The sequence below is a fragment of the Mytilus californianus genome, unplaced genomic scaffold (genome assembly GCF_021869535.1).
Source record: "Mytilus californianus isolate M0D057914Y unplaced genomic scaffold, xbMytCali1.0.p SCAF_7, whole genome shotgun sequence".
Lineage (NCBI taxonomy): Eukaryota > Metazoa > Mollusca > Bivalvia > Mytilida > Mytilidae > Mytilus > Mytilus californianus.
The window spans coordinates 12,864,271-12,885,580 of NW_026262723.1; the positions used below are offsets into that span (position 1 = coordinate 12,864,271).

Consider the following 21,310-nt stretch of genomic DNA (forward strand, 5'->3'; position numbering starts at 1 on the left):
ACACTGCCATCAGATAATATTTCTGTACCTGGTTTGTGTGAGATGTATTTTTTAATGTTTTTAGTGCATTCTTTCAGAATTTTCTAATAATTTGTCAAAATGTAGTTTATATCATGCTTTTTTTAAAAACAAATAATAAAAAGTATGGGTTACCAAGTTTTTTTCACGCTACTGGTTGTGAAAAATTGTCAGATTTTGTATAGATTATGCATGGAATTTTGTATGATAAAAAGAAATCTACACCATAGAACTTTAAAATGAAACATGAGAAGGCAGTTCTAATGATATGATTTCAGATAAGAAAAAGAAAAAACGGGGTCACCGGACTCGTTTTCTTGCTACATAATAAAATAGGTAAATTCACAACTCATTCTATTATAAAATTTACTTTATCTGAGTTATCCCCCTTATATCTGAGTTATCTCCTCTCATGTTACACAGATGATATCGGATATGTTCCTTATGTCGTAACTACAATACCCTTCCCTTTTCACGAATGTGACTAACCGAATTAGACTATTTACCGGATTTGTAATAACATAATAAACTCGACGGGTGCCACATGTGGAGCAGGATCTGCTTACCCTTCCTGAGCACCTGAGATCACCCCCAGTTTTTGGTGGGGTTCGTGTTGCTTAGTCTTTAGTTTTCTATGTTGTGTCATCTGTACTATTATTTGTCTGATTGTCTTTTTATTTTTGGCCATGACGTTGTCAGTTTGTTTTCGATCTATGAGTTTGACTGTCCCTCTGGTATCTTTCGTCCCTCTTTTACAAAACTGAAAAAAACATACAAAAATAATATGTTTTTTGTAAACTACAGCCGTAAATATGATAAAACACATTTTTTTTTATAGCAACATCAAAAATCTTACACATAAATTACATACTAGTACTACTTTCAAAATTTGTACATTTCTTATTCGCTTTAACCTGAAACATTTTTATAGCGTAACTTAAACATATGGATTAGAAGATGTGGTATGAGTGCCAATGAGGCAACTCTCTATCCAAGTCACAATGTATAAAAAGTTATAGGTAAAAGTACGGCCTTCAACACGGATCCTTGGCTCACACTGAACAGCAAGTTATAAAGGGCCCAAAATTACTAGTGTAAACAATTCAAACAGTAAAACCAACGGTCTAATCTATATAAAAAACGAGAAACGAGAAACACCTATGAACCACACCAACAAACGACAACCACTGAACAACAGGCTCCTGACTTAGGATAGGTGCATAAAAATGCGTTTTAATAGGCGCCAACCTTCACCCTAACATGTGACAGTAGTGTAACATTACAACATAAAAAGGCACACTATAAAATATCAATTGAAATGGCTTAACTCGATCAAAAAGACATTTAAACAAAAACAAGTAAACATACACTGATCTATGACACAATATAAATACAATATTAAAACGTAGGTGCCTATATAATATATACGTTACAAGTAGTAATAAAAAAAGATGTAGAAATTGTGTTAAATAAAACAACGTAACAGGTAAATTAAAATATAATAATTTTGTTGTTAGGAGTACGGAAGTAAGCATTTTTTACACATAAATAAATAAATTTGTTGTTGAAAGTACGAGTACAGAAGTGAAAATGTATCGTCAAACTAAATACTTATCAAAGGTGGTACATATTAAAAATAGTGAGACGAGATATAACACAAACTAAGTAAACATTCACAGATAGAAGGATCATTAAGATTATAATAAATATGTATCTTGTTGTATATAGATAAAACAATCTCTAAATAGAAAATGAACGTGGATGTGTATTTATACATCCCAAAAACCATTCGAAAAAAATACAAATTTGATTATATTTTAATTTGTTGATGCCAAATCGATGTTAGTGCCAATGTAAACAATATTCAAAGATATTATTACAATATTAATAAGATAAGCTTTACTAAGTTTGTTTGAAGGCTCGATGAGTTTACATGGATCACATAGTGATTTCCGCGCTTTTAGTACAATATTACCGTGAAATTTAGGATGTGAAATACCGGTTTTAATAGTTTTCTACAGGTACAGCTACATTTACTAATCAAATTTGTATCTATGAAAGAATTTAGAAAATGTTTTAAGTGATTTATGGTAACGAAATCCCTGACTTAATAATTTACCAGTCATGCATTGATTACGTTCCTTAAAATCTATGACATCACTACACACACGGGCATAACGAACGAGTTGGGATATATAAACACCGTATGATGGAGCCAAAGAAACATCGCTGTCTAAAAAAGGAAAATCAACAAAAGGAAATGAAAATCGTCTCTTTTGTCGTAAATTTTAGTATGGAGTTTCCCTTTAGAAATTGTAATGTCTAAATCTAGAAAAGGACTACCTAATACGTGTCGATACACGAAACGCCGAAACGAAAATTAATGTTGCCTAGGAGAAGATTTAAAGCTTCAATCATATCTTCACATTTCCAGTAAGTGTATCTAGCATACTTTCCTTTTTCGTTACAGAAAAACGAGTTACAGCAAATGAATTTACAATACGATTTTTCAAAAGACTATTTAATTAAATCTGAAAACTTTATCTTGATAAGATTGTGTTGAAGTGTAGTGTAGAGAGTAGAAAATCATAACTGTCAACAGAATTAAAGGACCATCAAAAGCACGTTTTTTATATAAAACCTCTAAAAAATTTTGAACACTCCAAAATATTTAATACCATTATTTTCATAATATTAATTACAAAAGTTTATAATAAATTATTTGATAGTAGTAAGGGAGGTAGGTAGAAGCACTGACAGATTAGTAGTAGAACATTTACTAGATGCGGAGATGAAACGAAATTAAAAAGGAAGTTTATGTAATTTAGGTACTTTCAAATGTTCGGAAGAGGCTTTTAGATATGTATTGGCAGTGATATGCGTGTTTACAATTTGATTCTATGTGGAGCGTACGGACCTGAATGTAGAAGAATTTATAATTTCGTTTTGGAGAACTTTCGTATAGTATATACGTCACACCACCACTACATTATTGGCTGCTTTGTCATGAACCCTATCATTAATTTCAGAATTGTTTTCAAAATGAGATAAACGACTATTAACAGTTTTCATAATTGTATTCAAATAACTGTCTAGGGATTTGTTATAAGATTTTTCACGTTTACACCAATGTTTACAGTAGGCAGACAGAGCGTCTTTAATGACCTGACGATACTGTTTCCAATTTATAATAGATGGAAGACGATATTTAGGTCCTTTCTTAAGAAAAGTTTTGATCTCACGTTCTTCAACGATGTTGAGGTCTTCTGTTATGACATGACCATAGGGAACATAGCTAAAACTAGATGTTTCATAGTCGCAAGTGGAAGGATCGTTATTTTCTATATTGACGTCTGATGTTACTGACGCATAATTAAAATTAAAACTTCTGCTGTTTTTTTTTGTACGAATACGAAATGATAGGTGATTCTGTATTATCAAAATATGGAGGTATTTGGCTATGGATGGTAGAGTCATTGAATCTACTAGATAAGTTAATAAAATCAATACCTCTATTTATATATTTTAATTTAAGAAAATGCCGTTGATGATTTTCAGGTTTATCGATACTAGTAAACAGCCTGTGATGACAAAAGGCTGTAATAATACGGGTGTATTTATACAACGGGCTGAAACATGAAATTTGATCACACTCCAGAAAAAAAATCATATAGTTTACTTATTGTTATATGACCAATTTTGCATAATAATTGATGTCTACCATTATTTTTTATTATAGATAACAGATCAGCAAGTATATAATTTATACGATGTTTTATACGTAAATTACAGTTCAGTCTTTCTGTTGTTCCGTTGTTTTCCTCTTATAGTTTAGGAACTACTTCTACCGTATATTACAGTTGAGCCCAGGATCGAACACCATTTCACTTGCAGTACCAATTAGGGCTCCCCAATCTAGTCCAGATCTGTTGAGTGTAGGAAGGTGTCAAGATTAAAATAGCGTGAAGACATTTTCAGGAAATACAAGTGAGAATCTAGTGGCAATGAATTATCTCCCCTGAGTAAAACAAATTTTATCTGCAACTTTTTTAATTGATTTTCATTGATCGATTTTTTTTTTAATCACATAGAATTATGTTAAAATTTTCAAATATATATTTAAACTCAAAATCTAAAAATGAAATATTCACATAATTACATTTTTTCTAATCGCGTTGAAGACCCTTTGGTGGCCTTAAATTGGTTGTTATCTGCTCTTTGGTCAGGTTGTTGTCTCTTTGACATATTCCCCATTTCCATTCCCAATTTCATTTGGTGATTAAATGTAGTCCAAATAATTATGATGTCTTGAAAGGCTATTTTATTGTTTTGTTGTGACGCCATGCTGTCACAGCGAAAAAAAATCAAATAGCCTTTAAGAAGTCATAATTATTTGGACTAGTGATGTTGCTGAATACAACTTTATTTTCACGCGGACAAAGTCAGTGTTTAAAATTTGTGAATAAGGATTATGATAATCTGATTTATAAACATAAATGAAAACTGGTTGGTTGAAGAAAAGAAAGTTTTTAGTCAATTTTCTTGGTAATAAATCTAAACAGCAACCTCCAATATTTAATCAGTCTAATAAGTTGCTGCATTCTACTTCATTGCAATTACTTTTTCTTGAACTTTAATATTGAAAATGGTGTTATAGATTATCTATGGTTTTTCAAACGAGAGGGTGTTTCTCAGCTACAATCTCATCGTAGGGCGAAAGCCCTGAGATGAGATGTGGATGAGAAACATCCTTGAGTTTGAAAGACCATTGATAATCTGTTTATTGCTATTTTGCCTATGAGGTCGTTCATGTTTACATTGACTACGTCACATGCGACTTAGTTTCTGACGATAATTTTCCATCTCAAGCGAGTAGCATAATATGAAAAATTATCACAAAATAAGATCAAAGGAAAAATGCACAAAATAGCGATTAATACAATTATAATTGCTCAGTTTAAAAAAAAATTTGAAAAAAACAACTAATTTGTCAAAAAGTACAATGTGTCTGGACTCAATCACTAATTTAGACAAAAAATTGAAATATGTTTTTTTCTGTTTCAAACATTTTTAAAAGTGGAATTTTGATACCAGATTTTGCTATAAGCAGTCAATTTGATTAAATTTTGAGAAAATAAACTTAAAAATATAGCTATGTATTATTGGCTTGCAAGTCAATAATTCAACCTCATTTGAATCCGTATTCATGCGACTTTCATTAATCCCTTAGCTGGAGATGGGTCATGCATGTGCTAATACATTGAAAAATGAAACAAGGGAGCCACCTGGATTAACCATTATGTTGACTGATACGACCAACAAAAAATATTCTAATACAACGGGTATAAACAAGGATTTTCATGATTTTACATATTTTATATTATCTATGACATGAAAGCAAACAGACCCAGAAAACTCTCATTATGAGATCTATTACATGTGCTTGTCTGTATATTTATATTTATGTATATTTGGGTCATTGACCATCAGCATTCCTCAAAGGTTAATTATATGGCATAGAGTCTAAAAATAAGTATATGAAACAATTCAATTGAGAAAATTAACGGCCTAATTTATAACAAAACAATTTACAAAAAACAAATATGACAAGACATGAACCAAGGACAACCACTGAACTACTGGCTCCTGACTTGGGACAGGCACATAAAGAATGAGGCTAAGACAGTTTGTCATAGGGCTATTCCAGGGGAAGATAGGGGCTGTGGATTAGACACCTCATGATTTTTTTTCTGTGGATAACAGTAGGGAAATCAAATGCAATTCTGATACAAATAAAAAATGTGTTGTCTACAACCTGTTTTTATATTACAGAAAATGGAATGTAAAGAAGGAAAGCGACAAAAAAGACCAACTATTGAATACTACCGTATACCTGGTAAGAAATCAAGCCTTCAGCTATGTAGTTTAAGTTTAAACCCTTTGATTATTAAAGGAGAAAGAATGTTAAGGCTACTTTCTTAGCCCTTTAAATTGAAAATAAAAAAGTATATTGAATCTATCTAATAACACTAAATCCTAATAGCCTAGGTGGATCTCTCATATTCTAAGGTAAAGATAAGCCTAAGTGGAACCAGGGATCGACTTAAGCACTGGCCCAAGGCCAGTAGAATTTCGATGGGCCAGTTGAACATAAAGACTACTGGCCCCATTGGCCATTACATTTGACTCTATTTTCACTTAGATAGTATTATTAGGGCAATTTTTATTTGAGTTGGGCCAGTAAATTTACGCTCTAACTGGCAATATTGGCCATACTTTTAAATTTTGTTAAGTCAACCTCTGTGGAACTCTCATATTCTAAGGTAAAGATAAGCCTAGGTGGAACTCTCATATTCTAAGGTATTGATAAGCCTAAGTGGAACTCTCATAATCTAAGGTAAAGATAAGCCTAGGTGGAACTCTCATAATCTAAGGTAAAGATAAGCCTAGGTGGAACTCTCATATTCTAAGGTAAAGATAAGCCTAGGTGGAACTCTCATATTCTAAAGTAAAGATAAGCCTAGGTGGAACTCTCATATTCTAAGGTAAAGATAAGCCTAGGTGGAACTCTCATATTCTAAGGTAAAGATAAGCCTAGGTGGAACTCTCATATTCTAAGGTAAAGATACCTTAAATTAAACTTTTCCATGTGAACATTTGAATTTTACAGACAAGTTTCAAGAATGGTTATTACTGTAACTGTTAGCTTTTATATTATTCATCGGACAAATTTCATCCTGGAGATAAACATGGGGAAAACCACTGTAAGACACAATAACTTTTGTGGTCGTGGTATTCAGAAGGTAGCAATTTTCATGAATTATTTGGTTAACTAAAACTACAATGGATATATATAATATTTCTTGAATTCATCCAATACAAGATTTGAGAAGGAATAATCTTACTAACTCATGAATTTTATTTTCATTAAAATGCATTGTTAAATGCAAAAACTTAAAAAATAAAAGTGTTTTTATACGTCCGTTTACGGGACGTATTATGGTATACCGTTGTCCGTCCGTCTGTCCGTCCGTCCGTCTGTCCGTCCGTCCGTCTGTCCGTCCGTCCGTCGTCAACATGTCGGTCATTAACTCAAAAATGCTTTAACCAATTTGCATAAAACTTTGGTGAATTGTTTATATCTATTGACATGAGCTCCCTTTCGTTTTTTATAAATTTAAGATTTTATGTTTCCGAGTTATTGGGTTTTATTCATTAAAAAAAGGGGGATTTTCCAGTTTTCTGACAATAACTCGAGAATGCTTTCACCAACTTGCAAGAAATTGTGGTGAATTGTTTATATCTATTGACATGAGTTCCCTTTTGATTTTTAAATATTTTAGATTTTACATTTCCAAGTTATGGGGTTTTATTCATTAAAAAAAGGGGGATTTTCTAGTTTTCAGACAAAAAATCAAAAATGCTTTCAGCAGTTCTTATGAAACTTTGGTGAATTGTTTATATCTATTGATGTAAGCTCCGTTTAAAATTTTATAAATTTTACATTTTACATTTCTGAGTTATGGGGTTTTATTCATTAAAAAAGGGGTGATTTTCCAGTTTTTGGACAATAACTCAAAAATGCTGTCAGAAATTCTCATGAAACTTTGGTGAATTATTTATATCTATTGATGTAAGCTCCCTTTACATTTTCATAAATTTTTAATATGACATTGAGAATTAATTGAACTTTAATTGTTTATAGTCTGACAACAGATTTACTAAGTATTGCGCAACAGCAAAGTGTAATGCACAACAGCAAGAAATCTTTAATTGAATGTAAATTCAATTCATATAACCAATTTCAAGTTCTTTGACTACATTTATTCAGAAACCTATAATATGTTAAATATTTAATACAATCCAAATTCAGACCTGTATCAAGCTTGAATATTGTGTCCATTTTTGTCCCAACTGTTCAGGGTTGGACCTTTGCGGGCGTATCCAGCTGCGCTCAGCGAAGCAGTTTATTTAGATTAAATAACATGCACTTAAATCAGGTTGTTGGTTTTCTTGTTTGAATTTTTTTTTACATATTTTCATGCCGAGGCTATTTAAAGCTTTTTATTTGGTATTGGTTTTGCTCATTGTTGAAGGCCATACAGTGACCTAGCTGTAGTTGCTAACATCTCTGTTATATGATGGATAGTTGTCTCATTGGCAATCATACCACATGTATCTTCTTATTTAAAATCTGTAAGCAAATGTGAGTTAATTAAAGAAGGAAACTAAAATTGCTTTCTATTATTAAAAAAGTTACTTTCACTGTATTTTGCAAAGTCATAGTATAAACCATACAATGAAATCTAAATATGTCTATTTATAGCATCAAGATCTAGTCGCACTGTTGCGTTAAAAGAGTCTGATGATGACAACAATAACATCAATGACCTGGTCATTAGAGTCGACAGAAATCTCTTTGAGAACACAAATGATAATTGTATAAATAGAAATATCAGAAAAAATCAAGATATTCCAGAAAAGCATGTTCAAAGCAGTAAGTAACATTACAGTAAACACAAGATGACTCAGTAAAACATCTCTCTTTTTGGTGTTAAGTATATCACTGGGGTGAAACCAAGTGATTGCTGGTGATTTTTGGTGAGAACACTATGAAGTTGTAATATGATATCTTTTAATATATACACGAAGATATTCCAAAGTGATTCTTCGAGCAAAAGTGTGATTTTTAGGCAAATAAACGTATGTACTGAACTATTGTACCCCGACAGACCCCACTCTTAGGTTCATTCAGTAGTAAAGTATCTTTAGACATCAATAACTTGTCAAACCTTCATATGTAATAGGAAACTGTAAAAAAATCTCTTAAATGGTCAAGAGAAAACATCCAGAGCTAAGTTTTTGAACACTGTTTTTTTCAATTTTTTGTTACATTATTTTACTGATTAAGGAATAAAACCACTAATTCATAACTCCATTGCTTTCTACGTTAAATTATGCAATTTCAAGCAGTCATAGCTGTTTTGTCTTAAGTTCAGACAAAGTGACAGTCATTTCATGTCAAAACTATACCTTATACTGACTTGTGCTAAAAAATTCAATATACCTTTAATTGCATATTAGAGCATATGGTTCCCGGAAAGTTGGTAGTACAAAAACAGGTACTTCTGATCTGAACATCAGGGTCGACTTAGATTTGATTAACTTTGGGTTACTCGGGTAAAACTTTTTACGTAACTGCCCAAGCGCACTAGACAGTTATATCGACCATTAACTTACAAGTAGATTTACTTTTATAAATTTTGACTTGGATGGAGAGTTGTCTCATTGGCACTCATACCACATCTTCTTATATCTATAAACTCTTCAAACCCTTCAAAATGGAGCATTACATAGGATTTTTTAATAGTACTGTTGAAAAATATTAAAATTCCCTCTTCAATAAACAAGTCCACGATAATGCCATTGCTATATAAATATGCTATTTTGCCGGCTTTTCTCAGAGACAGCAAAATAGCATATTTTCTAGTTTGCCGGCAGGGGCAAAATAGCCACTGCTTTATCAAATCGTACCAAATAGATGAAAACATTTTCATTTTGTATTGAATCAATTATTAACTGAGCTGCTTTTTTTATATTTTGGTTTTATAAAGTTGTTATTTTTGCCATTTGTTACCCAGTGTAAGATACAAGTAGCTTAAATTTGAAGATATTTTTTTTTCAGTTTTTACTTACTTCACTTGTTCTTCCATTTTGTTTTTTTACTCTACTCAACGAAACCTGCCTACGAGGTAGGTAGAACTCGATTCGGGTCAAAAGGTTAATTTGATGACGTTTTAGAGAAACTCTGCCCGTTCGATTTAAACTCTACTGACACGAGAAACCCGTGTTTATCAAATCGAAGTCAACCCAGGGCGCATATGCCCTCCTTTATTAATTTTATATTTTTGTTGTTATTATAACAAGCTTTCATCAAGGTTTCTACAGTGAGTCAAAGTCTTTAAGCTTTCATTTTATACCAAACTTACCCAAACATTTTACTTATTGACAAAGCTACAGCTATGACTAGGAACTGTTTTGTTTAAAATATGAACCACTTTCTTGTATGCTCTTTCAGACCAGGCCTGAATTAGTGGTTCTATACAGATAGGGACTTAAATATTTTGCAGTTAATCTTAAGATACAGTCTGAGTTACAGTTTTTAAACAACAATTACTTTGACAAACCTTCATGAATTTTTTTTTATAAAACTTGAATAAAAGCTTCTTCATGATCAGGAAAAAGCCTGTTTTTTTTTCTCCATTTGTCGGTATCTTTTTTTTTCATAAATGGACTTATTTAATTTTTTGCTCCTCCCAAAAAAATCCTGGAGATTAGATTGTGTGTGTTTGAAAACAAATGGTTATAGATTATAACTTGAGTATTGAGATAGAAGATAAAATAGAAGATCAAGGGAACGAAAAGAAGCCTATTGTTTTTTTGTTCAATAGATCAAAGGACAAGATCACTGTTTTCGAAAATAAAAAAAAAATAATGAAAAAATGGTTTCCTGATGGAAATATGAGTTTCCCTTGCTTGATTAGATTTAAACTTACACATATTGAAGATATATGAAAGGAGGAGATTCCTATTAATTTTGGGGTCAATAGTTCAAAGGTCAAGAACACTGTTACTTTTGGAAAAAAAAATCAGGATTCAGGATGGTAATTTGGAGTTTCCTTACTTGATTGGAATGAAACTTATATAAATAGAAGATATAGGGAATGGGAAGATGCCTATTTTTTTTTGGGGTCAATTACAAACACAAAAACTTTTAGTTTATTTAGATATGCATATATTTCTATATCCACTAGATCATAGATATTGGATTTAAAATAAGATACAGTATTACAAATTCAAATTTTAAGGGTCGAATTTGGACCTCCATGACCCTACTCTTTAATTGTTGCTTCAGTACAAAAATGTATCTCCTTTGAAAATTATAAAAAAAAAACAGTGTTCTTTTAATTTAAGTTAGAATATTGGTAACACTTTTCATATCAGCACTTTGCATAAAATTTGTCATTATTTTATGAATTTAATTAACAAGGTGTTGATGCCACACTCTTTTGATTGCAGATAGCACCTTGCAGACCGAAAAGAAGAACATTGACCCTAGGACAAAAATAAAATTTAGATTGTTTGATGTTGCCTACCTACCCACCTTAAAAGCAGCCTACATGAACAATTTTATAACACAAATCATTTCAATGATTTTTTTTAAAGATATTTTCCTGCTCTAACGTTGTTTTCTTGTTTAAACATGTAACTTATATCGTTGGCAAAAAAATCCCTACCTACCTACCCAACCCTACAAGGCATGGGTAGGCAACATCAAACAAAGAATTTTTTAAGGGTTGCCCTATGTGTTTTACTATGTATATAATTATGACACTTTCAATAATCAATAATAGAAATGTCATTAGATGCAATATAAAGATAAGGAGAGGTGGTATGATTGCCAATGAGACAAATTTTCATCAGAGACCAAATATTAATAATGTGAACAACTACAGGTCAGTATACAACCCTGAACAATGAGTAAAACACATACTGTATAGTATAGCCATATGAGACAAACACGTACTGTATAGTATAGCCATATGAGACTCCAGGGATGATGAAATGTGAAACAATTCAAAAGAGAAAACCAAATGCCTGATTTACATGTATCATTATTTATGCTATTGCTAAACAGAAATGATGTCAAACAACCACCCACAGGATAACAGGCTCCTGGCAGGCTCATGAAGAATGTGGTGTAAGGGTTACAACTTATTTTACCTTAAAGTTGTGGTCACATCAGTTTGAAACTTAGAACACATGTACACTTACTACATTATGGTGTGAACTTTTAGAAATACATTGTTTATGCCAAATAAGGGTTTCGATTGAATTTTATAAGTGCACTGATATGATAATTTTGGTGGGCATGGTATCCTATGGGCACAAATCCTTGTTTTATATTTTATAGATAGACAACATAGCAATGACCAGAGGGCAGAAAAAGACTTAGATCATGGTCATATAAGTGTTAGCAACATCAGCTCCGATGAATCACCAACAAAGGCATCCACACCACACAGACAGATTAGTGTTGATTTAAGTTCTTTGAAGAATGTAGTACATAGACATATTAATGTAGAAATATTAAGTCACAGGTTACAAAGACAGATACGAGTAAATAAGTTTTTATCATGTCACAAGCCATCAGAAGTCAGGGTACTTTTCAAAGCTTACAGAAATCAAGGTTTGCTATTAATAATTGTAACAATAAAGTTATATGTGAAATTATATTTATTTATAGATTATCGATGGTATATCAAACTAAAAGGTGTTTCTCAGCTACAATTTCTCTGACGGGAGACAGCCGTGAGGTGAGATGTAGCTGAGAAACATCCTTCAGTTTGAAAGACCATTAATAATCTGTTTATTACCGTTTTCCTAGGCAACATCAATGGAGTAGACTTTTGATGTCATGCATTCTCTTTCTACTTGACAAATGAAAAAAACCCACATCACTGAAGTAATGTGATATAAAAATTATCACCAAAAAAGAAATCAAAGCAAAATTGGAGAAAATAGCAATAAATTTATAATGTATTCAAGTAAAACATAGTAACCTAAGAGAATTCAGGAAAAAAAACTTACAGATGTTTCCTTATAACTATTGTTGACCATTGATGGGTCAGATAATATTTCCTTTTATTCCATATTTATAAAGATGAATGTTAACACTTCATTTACAATTTAGATATAAGCAATAAATTAGGGGTGAGCTAAAACATACCAAAAATATGTATGGAAGATTTTGATAAGATATTTTGAAACATAATGTTCCTTGATGCATACTTATAGATTTTTTATATTTTTGCAGCCTTTTAGAATTAAGAATGAAACCTGATCTAAAAAGAGATTTGGGTAAACATCAATAAGACCAAAATAAATCATAAATAGTTTACAAAAAAGACAATTAAAAGAGTGGTGGAAGTTACCAAACTCGTAAGTCGATGACAAAATGACAACGTCATGGCATAAAAAGAATTACCAAAAGACAAACAACACTATATAAAACAAGAGATAGAAAACTAAAGACTAAGCAACATGAACCCTAAAGGTCACAATAAGGTCTTTAACGATGGGGACTAGCTTAAAGTATAGACTAAATAACTGACACCAGAGCCATATTATTTTATGTATTTGACTTTATGATGATAATTTCAGAATGTTCCAAAGAGGAATACTTGAACATTTTAAAGATTATCTTGAAAGATGTATTGACTGGCAGAGATATATTACTTGGTGCAGAATTCTGCAGTATTTTGTTAGTTTCTTATCTTCATAACATAGCAGGGGTTGAATTGAATTAGGTCTGATGGCCTGAACTGTCGGACTTTGTGGTAAAAAAAACTCTAAGACGATGGCTTCCCTGGCTATTATGACACAAGTGGGAGATCTTCGTATTAAATATCAATAAAAACTTGTCTGTAGTTATTTATGTCTTTATATTATTCACTTACACCATGGACACAGGTTTGTTAATGTTTGCCTTAAACAAATGTTATGAAACTTATACACAATGCTTATTACCACATAACACAGATTAAGATTGAATTTTGGTGGCGTCACTTTTACCGTTCTAGAGTTATGCCCCTTTACAAATGAAAAAATTGCCTTATTTTTCGTTTCCGTTTTCTTACTTAAGTTTGCCTCAACCAAATGTTATGAAACTTATACACAATGCTTATTACCACAAAACTCAAATCAGGAACAAATTTGGGTAGCGTCACTTTTACTGTTCTTGATTTATGTCTTTTTATAACGTTTTATGCAAGCGGGGGGCATCATCTGTGTTCCATGGACACATTCCCCATTTATTGGACCAGTGTCATATGGAAAATTGAACCCCCTGAAATTTGAACCCGGGGTCAATGGAAAATTGAACTTCAGTCTGGGATCAAAATCCCATATGGAAAATTGAACCCCCTGTATATCCTTTAAATGAATGTCAAATGTCCATTAGGATAAGCATTATAACTCTATAAAGTAGTTTGTATTGCTATAACAATTTGAAAATCTGAGGTCTGTAGAGGGGGGTTCAATTTTCTATGGCTAAATAAAAAAAAATTTAAATATTTTTTAAGATGTTTTATTCCAACCAAGTACTTATTAATGCATTATTACTATTTAACATAGCTGGAATAGCTATGACAATTTGAAAATCTGAGGTCTTTAGGGGGGTTCAGTTTTTATGGTAGGGGGTTCAATTTTCCATGGCTGAGTATAAATGTTTAAAAATATTTTTATGCCCCCGCCGTAGCAGAGGGGGCATTAAGTTTTACCCTTGTCTGTCTGTACGTACGTACGTACGTCCCAAAATTGGTTTCCGTTCTCTAACTTTAGTTTGCCTCAACCAAATGTTATGAAACTTATACACAATGCTTATTATCACAAAACACAGATCAAGTTTGAATTTTGGTGGCGTCACTTTAACCGTTCTAGAGTTATGCCCCTTTAGAAATGGAAAAATTGCTAAATTTTTATTTTCTTCTAAATATCAAGTTATTTTTTAAATTGGAGTTATCTTTCTTTTTCCATGATTATAGTTGATTCAACTACAATCAATGCTTTATACAATGCAATGTTTAATTTTGACTTCCACTGATAAAACACAGATCAAGTTGAATTTGGGTAGTGTCACTTTAACCATTATTGAGTTATGCCCCTTTATAAATCGAACGATTGCAAAATTTTTAGTTTCCATTCTGTAACTTAAGTTTGCCCCAACCAAACATTATGAAACCTATACACAATATTCATTACCACAAAACTAAGATCAAGTACAATTTTTTTGTGTCTGTTTTCTAACTTTAGTTTGCCTTAACCAAATGTTATGAAACTTATACACAATGCTTATTACTACATAATACGGATTAAGTACGAAATTTGGTGGCAATACTTTTACCATTCTTGAGTTATGTCCCTTCATAAACATAAAAATTGCTGAATTTTTCGTTTTCGTTCTCTAACTTTAGTTTGTCTCAACCAAATGTTATAAAACTTACACGCAGTGCTTATTACCACAAAACTCAGATCAAGTTCAAATTTGGGAAGCGTCACTTTTACCGTTCAGTTATGTCCCTTTATAACTATATGATATGCAAGCGGGGGCATCATCTGTGTCCACATGTGTCCACTATCCACATTTATCTAACATGTTTTATTCCTACCAATTACTTATTAACGCATTATTACAATGTAACACACCTGGAATAGCTATGACAATTTGAAATTCTGAATTCTTGCGTGGGGGGGGGGGGGGGGGGGGTCAGTTTTCAATGGAAATTAAGGGGTTCAATTTTCCATGGCTGAGTAAAAATGTTTGAAAAATATTTTCTAACATGTTTTATTCCTACCAAGTACTTATATATTTTAGAAAATATTTTTAAACATTTGTACTCAGCCATGGAAAATTGAACCCCCTTCAATGGAAAACTGAATCCCCCTGTATAGATCTCAGATTTTCAAATTTATATTTATTCCAGCTATGTTATATAGTTAGAATGCATTAATAAGTACTTGGTTGGAATAAAACATGTTAGAAAATATTTTAAAATTTTTTTACCCCCTACCATGGAAAACTGCCCCCCCTAATAGACCTCAGATTTTTAAATTGTCATAGCTGTTCAAGCTATGTTACATAGAAATAATGCATTAATGAATACTTGGTATGAATAAACATATTAGAAATGATGTTGAAACATTTTTACTTAGCCATGGAAAATTGAACCCCCCATCAGATATCAGATTATCAAGTTATAGCAGCATTTTAAAACAACTTATACCATTATGTTATGTTCTAATTAGTTTTTTGATTGAATAAATAAGGGGGTTCAATTTTCCAAACAGGTGGGGGGGGGGGGGGGGGGGGGGGGTTAATTTTAGAAAAATTACCCTGGGGTGACACAGGCTGAAATTAGAAAAATAAAGAAATTAGTAATCATCTACAAAATTAAAAAAAAAATACATTTAAAATTGTTTTTGAAACAACTCCGCCTATTGAAACTAAACTTGTTTTAAATGTGATCATCAAGGCAACAAAGTAGACACTCATACCTCAGTGATATGTACAGATCTCTAGTTAAACACAAAGTAGACACTCATACCTCAGTGATATGTACAGATCTCTAGTTAAACACACACAAAGAAGACACTCATACCTCAGTGATATATACAGATCTCTAGTTAAACACAAAGTAGACACTCATACCTTAGTGATGTGTACAGATCTCTAGTTAAACACAAAGTAGACACTTATACCTCAGTGATATGTACAGATCTCTAGTAAAACACAAAGTAGACACTTATACCTCAGTGATATGTACAGATCTCTAGTTAAACAAAAAGTAGACACTAATACCTCAGTGATATGTACAGATTTCTAGTTAAACACAAAGTAGACACTCATACCTCAGTGATATATACAGATCTCTAGTTAAACACAAAGTAGACACTCATACCTCAGTGATGTGTACAGATCTCTAGTTAAACACAAAGTAGACACTCATATTTCTACAGATCTCTAGTTAAACACAAAGTAGACACTTATACATCAGTGATATGAACAGATCTCTAGTAAAACACAAAGTAGACACTTATACCTCAGTGATATGTACAGATCGCTAGTTAAACACAAAGTAGACACTAATACCTCAGTGATATGTACAGATTTCTAGTTAAACACAAAGTAGACACTTATACCTCAGTGATATGTACAGATCTCTAGTTAAACACAAAGTAGACACTTATACCTCAGTGATATGTACAGATCTCTAGTTAAACACAAAGTAGACACTTATACCTCAGTGATATGTACAGATCTCTAGTTAAACACAAAGTAGACACTTATACCTCAGTGATATGTACAGATCTCTAGTTAAACACAAAGTACACTCATACTTCTACAGATCTCTAGTTAAACACAAAGTAGACACTTATACCTCAGTGATATGAACAGATCTCTAGTTAAACACAAAGTAGACACTAATACCTCAGTGATATGTACAGATCTCTAGTTAAACACAAAGTAGACACTAATACCTCAGTGATATATACAGATTTCTAGTTAAACACAAAGTAGACACTCATACCTCAGTGATAAATACAGATCTCTAGTTAAACACAAAGTAGACACTCAAACCTCAGTGATGTGTACAGATCTCTAGTAAAACACAAAGTAGACACTCATACTTCTACAGATTTCTAGTTAAACACAAAGTAGACACTTATACCTCAGTGATATGTACAGATCTCTAGTTAAACACAAAGTAGACACTTATACATCAGTGATATGTACAGATCTTTAGTTAAACACAAAGTAGACACTTATACCTCAATGATATGTACAAATCTCTACTTAAACACAAAGTAGACACTCATACATCAGTGATATGTACAGATCTCTAGTTAAATATAAAGTAGACATTTATACCACAGTGATATGTATAGATCTCAAGTTAAACAAAAAGTAAACACTGATACCTCAGTGATATGTTCAGATCTCTAGTTAAACACAAAGTAGACACTCATACCTCAGTGATATATACAGATTTCTTGTTAAACACAAAGTAGACAGTTATACCTCAGTGATATGAATAGATCTCTAGTTAAACACAAAGTAAACACTTATACCTCAGTGAAATGTACAGATCTCTAGTTAAACACAAAGTAGACACTAATACCTCAGTGATATGTACAGATTTCTAGTTAAACACAAAGTAGACACTTACACCTCTGTGATATGTACAGATTTCTAGTTTAACACAAAGTAGACACTCATACCTCAGTGATATGTACCGAGATCTCTAGTTAAACACAAAGTAGACTTTTATACCTCAGTGATATGTACAGATCTCTAGTTAAACACAAAGTAGACCCTTATACCTCAGTGATATGTACAGATCTCTAGTTAAACACAAAGTAGACACTCATACCTTAGTGATATGTACAGATTTCTAGTTAAACACAAAGTAGACACTAATACCTCTACAGATTTCTAGTTAAACACAAAGTAGACACTCATACCTCAGTGATATGTACAGATCTCTAGTTAAACACAAAGTAGACACTTATACATCAGTGATATGTACGGATCTCTAGTTAAACTCAAAGTAGACAGTTATACCTCAGTGGTATGTACAGATATCTAGTTAAACACAAAGTAGACAGTTATACCTCAGTGATATGTACAGATCTCTAGTTAAACACAAAGTAGACACTTATACATCAGTGATATATACAGATCTCTAGTTAAACACAAAGTAGACACTTATGCATCAGTGATATGTACAGATTTCTAGTTAAACACAAAGTAGACACTAATACCTCAGTGATATGTACAGATCTCTAGTTAAACACAAAGTAGACACTCATACCTCAGTGATATGTACGGATCTCTAGTTAAACTCAAAGTAGACACTTATACCTCAGTGATATGTACAGATATCTAGTTAAACTCAAAGTAGACACTTATACCTCATTGATATGTACAGATATCTAGTTAAACACAAATTACATTAAACACTTTTCCATTTATAGTATTTATGTAAACATCTTACCACATTTTCACTTTTTTTTTGCATTTTAGAAAGATGTTTGCAAAGAAAAGGGTGAGAGACTTTGTATCCAGACACTTCTAATTGGACTAGAAGATCTGGTAAGGGATTACACAAATCCTTGTGTCAGTGAAGAAATATGGAAGAAGTTTATGACTTTCTTAGTAGAACTTTTCTTTCTTATTGAGGAAGAAATCAGCATTTGTTCTCTTTATTTGCTACCATTGATATCACATGCTTTAATATTACTAGTTTGTTTGTCAAGAGCTTTTAGGTTTTATTATTTTATTTTATTGTGTTTTTCTTAAAAAATACAAAAGCAATTTGTTTTATTCTAGTTGTAACATTGTCATTACATTTTATGTTTAAATCATGATTTTACAAATTATGAAAATCTTTCTAACTTAAAAAAACATAAGAATGTTTGAACATTAAAGCATAGTGCATTACAATTTTTATCAATATTAATAATATTTGAAAATTTTCAGAATCATTATAGTAGATTTTTATAATTAAAAAGTAAAACTGTTTCAAGAGTCAATTTCAATATTTTTTTTTCTATTATTTTTAATCGTTACAAGATTCAATTTCGCGCATCATTGATTTGATTTAAAGCTTCAGAATTGATAAAGTACATTAAATGTACAAAAACAAAATTAATGATGACTATTTTTTTTTTTTTTTTTTTTAAAGTCTATTCAATAGGAAAATGCATTCATTGTTTAAATGATCATGCTATTATGAGAATTAGTGTGAAAGATTTTTAATTTTTTAAAGTGTCTAAAAATGTATTTTTGTCTCATCTATGATGAAAGTTGAGGAAGTCTTAGTGCTGTTTATGACATGGAAAGCATCAACAAATATTAAATTTGTAATAAGGTCATACAGGAAACATATAACTGAATGTTAGCAGTTTATTTTTTTAAATCAAGGAGACATTTATGTAAGTTTAAGTAATCAGAAAAAAAACAAAATCATCAAAATGTCAATAATGTTATCTATTTGAAGGGAAAGATTAAATATTCAATCAAAATCTATAAAATTTATCACTTATATTAGTCACTGATATAAGTATTAACTGTTCTTAATCAATTGATCTTACATCAGTCTCTTGTTTATGCTGTATTTTTTTTTTTAAATGTCAACTGATATTGATCTACAATCTAACTTTTAACTATATCAATTACATACCTACCTTTGTAAATTTGTCCAAAAAGAATACAAATTAAGGATGGTCGCTACTCTTGTTTTTGACTTTTTTTTCAGATATTCGGGATTGTCTAGTTTTATCCATGTAGTGCCAATAAAAGTTTTGTCCGCTAACCCTTACTTTTCTTTTCATAATTTTTATAATAAATAGTTTAAAACTCCATTTTTTAAAAATCTTATGAAATCCTTGTTATTTTTTCATTGTTTTTGAAAGAAAAAAGGTGCCAATGTTAAATGTATGAAAAATCTAGAGAGAATCACTTCCCGCCAAATTTTCAATTGATATTATTTTGAAACAGAGGAGCTAACAACCTTAAGCTAACATTAGTTGACCATTAAACACTATACCTTAAATCTTACTTAGTATTGTTGTTTTAAAATTATGTAAGTTTAAACAAAAACATTTTATTTAAAAAAAAAGAATAGCCATTGAAGTGTCCCAACAAAAAAATGATCAGGTTTAATTATTGTAAATTGGAGGTAAAGTCAGCTGAACATAACTCAGAGAAAAACTATTACATAAAAACAATATTTGAAAAATACTGCTTGTTTGAATTTGTGATGCTGATTTGGTTGAATTGGTGATATGACACTTGAAGTTTGCAGCTTCACTAAAGCAGTTTTGATTTTAATATCTGGTAACGGTTTGAAAATATATTTGAACTGACCGGTTGCAAGAAAATGAGAAAACTCCTGTCAAGGTTTGGTGTCATTAAACTGTTAATTTATAAAATACTTAAGAAATTTCTTTTTAGGCAGATCTTAAGATTCATGTGTTAAATGCCCAGTGGGTGATTTTTAATTTAATTTTGTGTCTCGTGTATATATTTGTGTAAGTACACTTGACACCAGTTCTGGTGTTTTTGTTGTTTGAAAAGAATGTATATTTAGCTCACATGGCCTAAAAAGCCATGTGAGCTTTTGCTATCACTTGGCGTCTGTCGTTATCGTCCATTGTACCTTGTCATAAACTGTTTAAAAATCTTCTTCTCTGAAACTTCTAGGTCAAATGAAATCAAACTTTACCTGAATGTTTCTTATGGTATCTTCTTTAAAATAAATATCCCAGAATTTGATTCATTAACAAACATGTCTGCTGTTGCTTAAAATAAAACATGCAGGTAAAATGCAGTGTTTGGCTTATATTTCAAAAACTAAAGCAGATAGAGCAAATCTAACTGTGGTAAAAATGATCAGCAGGTCATGCTCTAACTACAGAATTTAGAAAAATCGGGACAACCCATTTTTGAGTTATTGCTCAAAGAATCTTTTGATAGTAAAAATGTTTTACAAAATATTATGATCTAGGTGAAAGGTCAAGTTCATATAATCAGTCTGAATCAGTTGACAGACTGACATTTGTGCTAAATATTTTCCAAGTGTAATATTTTGAACCATTGGTTCAACTTATACCAGACCATGTTTGATTATGTCCCATGTAAAGGTTTCAGGAAGATATCTTCGAACAA

The 21,310-nt window shown here is 31.5% G+C and overlaps 1 protein-coding gene across 1 annotated transcript; it reads left to right on the forward strand.

Annotated features, from left to right (window-relative positions):
• Positions 1–5,783: 5,783 nt before the first annotated feature.
• Positions 5,784–19,131, forward strand: LOC127708230 (uncharacterized). The gene is made up of 5 exons (XM_052213073.1): positions 5,784–5,914; positions 8,345–8,515; positions 11,993–12,268; positions 13,243–13,335; positions 19,121–19,131. Exons 1-5 carry the CDS (start codon positions 5,818–5,820, stop codon positions 19,129–19,131), a joined length of 648 nt encoding a protein of 215 aa, XP_052069033.1. The 5' UTR covers positions 5,784–5,817.
• The last annotated feature ends 2,179 nt before the right edge of the window (positions 19,132–21,310 follow it).

Coding starts and splice junctions, on each gene's coding strand:
- LOC127708230 (XM_052213073.1), top strand. CDS start 5,818: ATGTGTTGTCTACAACCTGTTTTTATATTACAGAAAATGGAATGTAAA. Junction 5,915..8,344: donor TGAATACTACCGTATACCTG/GTAAGAAATCAA, acceptor GTCTATTTATAG/CATCAAGATCTAGTCGCACT. Junction 8,516..11,992: donor AGAAAAGCATGTTCAAAGCA/GTAAGTAACATT, acceptor TATATTTTATAG/ATAGACAACATAGCAATGAC.